General features: G+C 48.1%; 1 protein-coding gene across 1 annotated transcript; it reads right to left on the reverse strand.

Annotated features, from left to right (window-relative positions):
• Positions 1–7,406: 7,406 nt before the first annotated feature.
• On the reverse strand, positions 7,407–8,339 carry LOC306815863 (olfactory receptor 14I1-like; the record flags this gene model as incomplete). Its single annotated transcript, XM_079332387.1, has 1 exon — positions 7,407–8,339. One exon carries the CDS (start codon positions 8,337–8,339, stop codon positions 7,407–7,409), a length of 933 nt encoding a protein of 310 aa, XP_079188513.1.
• Between the last annotated feature and the right edge of the window lie 780 nt (positions 8,340–9,119).

Here is a 9,119-nt window from a genome sequence, read left to right on the forward strand (position 1 = left end):
AACAGTCTCTGTTCACTAATTCTTCGTTCACTAATGCTTCTGCTGAGCAAATTATTGCTGGGGGATGGGGTGACTCTTGGCTTGGAGTGCTGATGGTTATTTGGGGTGTTTTTCAGCTTGAAGTGCAGAGTGCCTCCTTTGTTTGCAACTACACTGACTCTCATTTTGTGTTTAAAGGAGGTACAGAGTGGCTTCCTTCTTGGCAGCAAAATGATTGGGAAGTTAACAGAATTTCTGTCTGCATAGTTCCATCATTTTAACCTCCTGCCTCTTTGTGGCAGATTCTGTTGTGTTTACTTTTAACAGAATAATACCATGGAAAGTGAAGATTAATTGCTGAATCCCTCATCAAACCTGAATACAGTTATGGCACAGGACTTTAACAGTTGTGTTTTATTTTGTGAAGATTCAAAATCAAAATTGAACTGTTGTACAATTTTCCCAAAAATTATGTGTGGGAAAAACAATACAAAATATAAAGGAGAACTTGATGTCAATGTTGTAACACCTACTACCCAACCACCGGTTATACTGAGCCTGAAAATTTTTGAAATTGGACCTTGGGTAATTCAGAAAACTGGCCAACAGCAAATATTTTTTAATTCAGCCTGATCTTTTAAACAAGTCAAATTGCCAATGCAAAACAATGTCTCAGTAATTCAGCCAGCCTGTTCACCTTTTCTTGGCATGGACAAACAACCTAGTTACAAAACCAGGAGGATCCTTTCAAGAAACAAACAAGAGACATAACCGGTGTTGTGGGAACAGGATGGGGAATTTTAAATAGCATTGATTCAGAGGTATTAGTAAACAAATTGGTTGCCACCACCAGAGACCTGACCAAATTGAAACAACCTCTGCAGTCCTCTTTAACAGCCCTGGGGACGCAAGAGTGGTTATTATCAAATATTTTACCAAATTGGGAAAAGGCAAATGTAAATGATCAGAAATTGATAATTGATGCTCTTGGTACTGCTCAAAACAACATCTCCTTAGCCCTCAGCTGTATCCAGGCACAGCTTTGGATGCAAACAGTTGTTGCCTCAATTATAAGGGAAGGGGAAGAAGGCATCTTCCCTACTGAAATCCAGACAGTAATTTGGGGCAACACTAATGATTTTGAAAGGAAGTTTCAGTCCTGGTGGAATTTGGTGAATTTTACCTACAGCCCCAGCACAAACACAGCCACAGCCTTTGTGTTGACAATACGCAACGCTTCAGTGCATTTGATATACCCCATCATTGCATTAGGATTGGATCACAATGGAACTATTCTCTATCCTTTCGAGCATAGAGGATGGGCCTGTCAAATTGATGAGAAATGGCAAATTGTTAATTTGGAATCTTGGGTTGTTCAGGAGCAACAGGGTTTCATTTGTGAAAGCAATGCCATTGTGGCCCAAAACATCTGTTTAGACACACAGCAAAATATCTGTCATTTTGAAATACACCTTGATGAGACTCCTGCAACAGTGCTGGTGTACATAGGAAATGGATGTGTGTGTAAAAACTGCTTGCAACTTAGTGTTTGTAGGAAATGTAACAGTGGATCTAAAAAATAATTTAAATTTCTGTGTTTGTAATTTGACCATGATCATGGGCTGTGACTTTTCCTATACTGCTCCAGTTATGTCTTATCACCTTTTGCAATCCAATTTTACACTGATTCATCAGTTAGTGCCTGCTCCCATCGGGATGAACCTCACTTTGATAAAACAATTGTTGCTTCACCAGGACTTAATTGGGATCTTGGGAAAGATCAAGAAAAATGGACAGAAGACCCTGGTGACAGTTCATCACAATGTGAAAGAAATACATCGGGTTTTAGAAAGGGTAAAAGGGGATGCTGAACTCAGGTGGTGGGATACTCTTTTTGGGTGGTCACCTACTGCTACTGGCATCCTAAACAAATTGTGTCATCCCATCGTTGTGCTATTGATTTTGGTTTTGATCAGTTTTGTTTTGTCAGTCATTCTATACATTCTGAATTGGAGAATGGTAAAATGGCTGACACAATTGGCATCAACAATGGAAGCACATAATTTGATCACTACTCCAATTGCTAAAGACACCCCTAAAGTTATTGACACCAGACAAATTACACGAGCAGTAAAAGTCAGGCCTTTAACAGCAAACTGATTAGAATTATTTGTTGCTTGTTATAATTGGTATGATTAGTTTTAGTAAATGTTAAGCTTTTAATTGAAAATGGTTGTGGAAAATAATTGTTTTAATCATAAAACATATACTGATTTCTTTTAATTTTAATTGTTTGAATGTCATTTTATTGATTTGTTTTAATTCTAATTGTTTGAATTTTAATTGTTTGGATGTTATTTTATCGATTAATTTTAATTGTTTGAAAGTTATTTTAGCTAAAAATTATTTTAATCAATTTTGATGTGATTATTTTACTTTATTATTTTCCTGTTGATTTTCCTTCCTTTTCCTTTTCCTTTTCCTTTTCCTTTTCCTTTTCCTTTTCCTTTTCCTTTTCCTTTTCCTTTTCCTTTTCCTTTTCCTTTTCCTTTTCCTTTTCCTTTTCCTTTTCCTTTTCCTTTTCCTTTTCCTTTTCCTTTTCCTTTTCCTTTTCCTTCTCCTTTTCCTTTTCCTTTTCCTTTTCCTTTTCCTTCTCCTTTTCCTTTTCCCTTTTTCTTCTTAACCCTGGTTTTTTGTTTTCCCTTTCCCTGTTCTTGGGATACGCTACCAATGACGGGTCCTGAAGATGCTACAAGGTCACAACATCATGCTGATGGAGTTTCTCAGCGACGCTCCTTGGTCACAGGGTGATATGAGAGTCCGTGTGAGCCTCTCGTCTGTTTCTGCCCAACGACCCTCGCCTGAGGCCTGCGCTGGCCAGGGATGGGAGGAACACCAAGTGACTGTTCCGCAGGTGATGCCTACCAGGACTGGTTTCTCATGACAACTAGTCACGGGGCGCTGACTCAACAAAGCTCCCACAGATGGAAGGACAATGGACTGGTCAGTATGGGCTGCCCTGCGTGTGTTCATAATAACAAAGATGGTTTGGTGCTCCTTGAAACGTCCTGTTTCCACCTGTTCCTCAGGGTAATGAGCTCCACATACAATAGTCCATAAATCTTCCCACCTTTTGGCCAGAAGCCACTCGCTTTGGGAAAGGACTATAAAAGTGACTTTCTCAGAAGAGACCCCGAGATCTCCCCAGATGGCAACAGACATCTATTGGCTGGCTCCACGAGGATTCGTCTGCCCGTCTTGGTAGCTATAATCCTGACCCCCTTTTCTCTTTCTCTCTCTCTCTCTGTCCCCCTATCACATTTTGGTTGGCATTAAATTAAGTGCATTTCTGTAGAAGTAAACTGGTTTTGTCCCCTGCTCTGTCTTTTGTGCTCTGAGATCCATAAAAGAACCCGTCACGACTCTCGCTCGGGTTGGGCGGACCGTGACTGGCAGCCAAAAACTGTGCCCATTTCTGTTCATTGCTGCTCTGATGAGGATGGATCCTCAGTGACTTGGAGGATGATGATGAATTTTACAACTCCAGAGGCCTCTTCTTTCTTGACTTCTTCAGTTCAGGAATTCAGCAAGACAAACGCTGATAAACATTTTTTCAAAGAAGGCAAACAAGAGAAGCCCCTGGGAATAATTTTAGTTTTCAATTATTTTGTGGTTAATTAGTCAGATTTCAGAAGTGTATTCAAAGTTAATAAAATATGTTGAAATAATGGAGAGAGAACTGTTTTGTCTTGTCTTTTCCTCTTTCTACATTGATATCAACAATGTCCAATTGATATTGACCCTCAGCACTTTCCAGTGCAGTCTGAATAGATATGAAAATCAAGATCCTTGAAGAATGACCATAAATAACACTTTGTCCCTACTCCTTCCTCACCATTCCCCTCATCCAAGCCCTGGAACCCCTATGGATCAGGAATGGTGTGACCAGCAGGACCAGGACAGTCATTCTTCTCTTGTGCTCAGTACTGGTGAAGCTCCACTTTGAGTGCTGTGTCCAGTTCTGGCCCCCCCAATCCAGAGAAGAGCAACAAAGCTGGTGAGGGGTGTGGAACACAAGTCCTGTGAGAAGTAGCTGAGGGAGCTGAGGATGTTTATCCTGGAGAAGATGAGGCTCAGGTGAGACCTCATCACTCTAGAACTGCCTGGCAGGAGGGTGCAGACAGGTAAAGGTGAGGCTCTTCTGTCAGGGAACAATGAAAGGACAAAACAATATTGTCGTAAGATACACCAGGGTAGTTTTCGGCTGGACTTTAGGAAATATTCATGAATAAAAGGGTGACTGGGCATTGGAATGGGCTGCCCAGGGAAGTGGGTGAGTCACTGTCCCTGGAAGTGTTTCAGGAAAGACTGGATGTGGCACTGAGTGTCATGGTCTGGGTGACAAGCTGGTGTTTCGTCACAGGTTGGACTAGATGCTCCCCAAGGTCTTTTCCAGCCTGGGCGATTCTGGGATGATTGTGACACTGCAGGGCCCTGGGGAAGCAAGGGGCCATTGTGATACTGCAGGGCCTCATGGAACTGAGAGGACCAGAGTGACACTGTGTACATCATCACAACACAGAGCCAAGGGGCCACTGTGACACTGTGGGGCTACATGGAAGCAAGGAGTCCATGGTGAGAGTCTGGGTCTTCATGGAATCACAGAGGCCACTGTGACACTGCAGAACCAAGGACAGTCCTGTGAGAGCCTGGGGCCCAATGGAATCAAGGGGCCATTGCTCTACTGCAAGAACTCTTGGAACTGAGAGAACAATTGTGACACTATGGTGCCCCATGGAACCAAGGGTCCCTGTAACACTGCAGGATCTTGTGTAACCAGGGCTCCATTGTGACACTGCAGCACCAAGGAATTCATGGTGACACTCAGAGGCCTCATGGAACCAAGAGGCCACTGGGACACTGCAGGGCCTTGTGGGTCCGTGCAGAGCATTGTGACAGAGCAGGACCTTGTGTAATGATGGGACCATTGTGACACTGCAGGGCCCCGTGGAACCAAGGGGCCAGTGCTGCTCATCAGGGACTCCTGGAATTAAGGAAACATGTTTGACACTGTGGCCCATCTTGGGACCAAGAGGCCATTGTGACACTGTGGGGCCTATGGATCCAAGGGACTTTGTGACACCAAGGGTCCCATGGAACCCAAGAGACATTGTGACACTGGAAGGCCTCATAGAGTCATGGAGACCATTGTGACAGTGCAGGGCCTCATGGAAGCATGGAGACACCAGGTTGGCTGGGATATTTCATCTGCGCATGGTAGGAGGGCTCTGCAGAGGGACCTGGACAGGCTGGATCCATGGCCCAAATCCAACAAGGTGAGGTTTAACAAGACCAAGTCCCAGGTCCTGCACTTCGATCACAACAATCCCTGTAGTGCTACAAGCTGGGGACAGAGTGGCTGGAGAGCAGCCAGGCAGAAAGGGACCTGGGGGCACTGATGGACAGCAGGCTGGACATGAGCCAGCAGTGTGCCCAGGTGGCCAAGAAAGCCAATGGCTCCTGGCCTGGATCAGGAATGGTGTGGCCAGCAGAACCAGGGCAGTGATTCTTCACCTTTACTCGGCACTGGTTGGGCAGCACCTCGAGTGCTGTGAACAGTTCTGAGCCCCCCAATTTCAGAAGGACATGGAGGGGCTGGAGCATGTCCAGAGAAGGGCAAAAAGGCTGGTGAGGGGTCTGGAAAACAAGTCTTGGAGGAATAGCTGAGGGAGCTGGGGTTGTTTATCCTGGAGGAGGCTCAGGGAGATGAGGTGTTGTCAGGGCACAGGTTGGACTTGATGATCTATAAGGACTTTTCCAGCCTGGCTGGTGCTGTGATTCTCTGAAAGCACCCCTGGAGCAGTTGCAGGATGAGACCTGAGACTTCTTTTCACAAGGTCCAGCAGCCCAGGTCCCTCAGCTTCTCCACACAGCCTCAAAGCCCATCCTGTCAGTCCTGCAGAGCCTCTCCAGCCCCTCCTCATTGCCCAGAACAGGGGGCCCCACACCCAGACACACCAGCCCAGATGTGCTCCCCTGGCCTGTGGTGCCTCTGACCAGGGAGTAGCACGAGGCACTGCAGGAGCCTGCAGACAATTCCTGAAGCACTTGTAGGATGATCCTGATCTCCAAGGAATGTTCCCGTGGTGCCAATTTAGGAACTGAAATAGGGAGTGTGTCCAGAGAGGAAAGGACCAACAGGGATGGGCTGTTTGCAGGGGAGGGGACAGGATTGGGAAAGAGAAATATGAATCAGGAATGAGGAAAGAAAGCAAAGGTGAAGAAGGAAAGGAAATGCTCAGGGCAGTTTGAGGGTGGCTGCCAGGCAGCCCTGACTGAGCAACGTCTGCAATGGGACAGGAAACTCACAGCTCCTGGGAACAAGTTTTCTGGCTGACTTCAGAGGCCACGATAAACCTGAGTGGTTTCCCTGGTGTCCCCCAGCCCTTGCTGGCCCCAGGGGTGATGGCATTTGTGCTCACTCAGCTCCATCTCCCCACAGCAGCACCATGGGGGTGCTGACACCTGCTCTGTGCAGTGCAAACAGGGGCTCCTGAGCCAGTGCTGCTGTGTCTGTGCCTGCAAGGATGTGGCACCTGTGTGAGCTGGGGGAGAGTCCAGGGCTGCAGAGGGGGGGATGTTGTTTGCAGGTACATGAAGATGCTCTGGGACACTGCCCTGGGCTGTCCAGCGCAGTGGGGATGGATCAGCCCCTGCTCTGCTGCTCCTTGCCAGGGTCTCCCCCTTGCAGGGACCTTTCAGAGCACCAGCCATGCTGTTTGCCCCCAGCCTGCCCATGGCCAGCCTGGGGCTGTTCATGGGGGTTTTCTCTGCTCAGCATTGGCCTGGCCAAGTGTTCTGGAGAGAGCCTGGGCAAGGAACCTTGAGCCCCCAGACCCTGCCCTGAGGCATCAGCATTGCCCCAGCAGTGCTCATGGCCTGTCCCTGCTGCAGCCCCAGCACTGCCACCCCCAGGGCTGTGCCCAGCCCCGAGAGCACTCAGGCCCTGCAGCAACACGAGGGGCAGGAGGGCAGCGGGGCAGTGGCACGGGAGCAGCACTGGCAACATAAAGTGCTGCTGCTGCTGGGCACAGCTGCTGTGCCAGCACTGATCTGCCCCAGCTCTGCACACAGATACTGCTGCTGCAGCTCCAGAGAAGGGAAGAAAAGGGATATATCTGGGGTAAACTTTGCTGGGAGACAGATCCTTTATTTTGTTTAAAGCCACCAAGAACACAGCCCCTCATTGATACAGTCCTTGCCACCAGAAAGGTGGAGAAAATCCACGTAAGAAATGGTATAGACAATGGCATTTCTTTATAGACTATAATAAAAAACAAAATTGAAGGAAAAAAAACCTCACAACCAAACCAGAATTATCAAATATGGCTTTTATTACAAGTGATTTTCAGAAACTTGGCAGCAGTTTAATGTTCCTGAAAGCATCCTATCATCAGTCCCCACACTTCAGCCTTAAGCTCCTGGTTCCTCAGGCTGTAGATGAGGGGATTCAGGGCTTGAGGAACCACCGAGTACAAAACTGACACTGCCAGATCCAGGGATGGAGAGGCGATGGAGGGGGGTTTCAGGTAGGTGAATATACCAGTGCTGAGGAACAGGGAGACCACGGCCAGGTGAGGGAGGCAGGTGGAAAAGGCTTTGTGCCGTCCTTGCTCAGAGGGGATCCTCAGCACAGCCCTGAAGATCTGCACATAGGAGAAAATAATGAATACAAAACAACCAAGTGCTAAATAGATGGAAATTACAATGAGCCCAAATTCCCTGAGGTAGGAATTTGAGCAGGTGAGCTTAAGGATGTGTGGGATTTCACAGAAGAACTGGCCCAGGACATTGCCATGGCACAGGGGCAGGGAAAATGTATTGACTGTGTGCAGCAGTGAATAGAGAAAGGCACTGGCCCAGGCAGCTGCTGCCATGTGGGCACAAGCTCTGCTGCCCAGGAGGGTCCCGTAGTGCAGGGGTTTGCAGATGGACACGTAGCGGTCGTAGCACATGATGGTCAGGAGTGAATACTCTGCTGACATGAAGAACATAAAGAGAAACACCTGTGAAGCACATCCTGCATAGGAGATGTTCCTGGTGTCCCGGAGGGAATTGTGCATGGCTTTGGGCACAGTGGTGCAGATGCAGCCCAAGTTGCTGAGGGCCAGGTTGAGCAGGAAGAAGAACATGGGGGTGTGCAGGTGGTGGCCGCAGGCTACGGCGCTGATGATGAGGCCGTTGCCCAGGAGGGCAGCCAGGGAGATGCCCAGGAAGAGGCAGAAGTGCAGGAGCTGCAGCTGCCGCGTGTCTGCCAACGGCAGTAGGAGGAAGTGGCTGATGGAGCTGCTGTTGGACATTTGCTGTGTCTTGGAATGGGGATCTGTAAAAAAAGCAATTATGGAATTGTTCAGTTTGGAGAGGACTTTAAATATCCCAGCTTAGCTTGGTGGCAGTTTCCCCCCACTGTCTGCCCAGGGCTCTGCAGCCTGGAGCTGTCCCTGCCAGCAGCTGCTTCCATGTGCCCAGGGCTGGGCCCTCCCACTGCTGCCAGAGCCAATCCAGTCCTGGGGGCTCAGCTCTGCTCTGCAGACCCCTCCCAGCATAGGGCACTGCCCAGGGCCAGCTCTGTCATTGCAGGTTCTGTTGGCATCATCACAGCAGCCCTGAGGTGGCTGGAAAAGCAACTCTGGTGCTGCCTGTAAGGGACCCTGTGATGATATCTGTCACTGACTACTTTATTGAGATTTGAGAGAATTTTTAAAAATGTTTCTCATTCTGAACCAAGAGATGAATATCAGTGTGCAATTTCCCATCCAGATTAAATAGCAGGATTTTCCCTTTTATGCAGCCCCTGATTTGCTGTGCTCCCTGTATAGTCTACTTAAAAATGTTCTGCAGTAAATGTCATGCTTGGAGCAGTCTTGAACAATGCAGCATCCTCACCACACAAGGAGAACACTTCCAAGCCATACGAGCTCTTTCCTTCCACCCAGACCCTGTGCCCCAGTGCTGGGAGCAGCTCCCCGGGCTGGCTGAGAACTGTCCCTGGCTGGCAGCAGAGTCCCTGCCCCAGCACAGTGCCCTGGGCTGCAGGACCCTGCTCTGCAGCACAGCCCTGGGCACCCCTGGCTGCTCCA

The sequence above is a fragment of the Erithacus rubecula genome (assembly GCF_903797595.1).
Source record: "Erithacus rubecula genome assembly, contig: scaffold_260_arrow_ctg1, whole genome shotgun sequence".
Lineage (NCBI taxonomy): Eukaryota > Metazoa > Chordata > Aves > Passeriformes > Muscicapidae > Erithacus > Erithacus rubecula.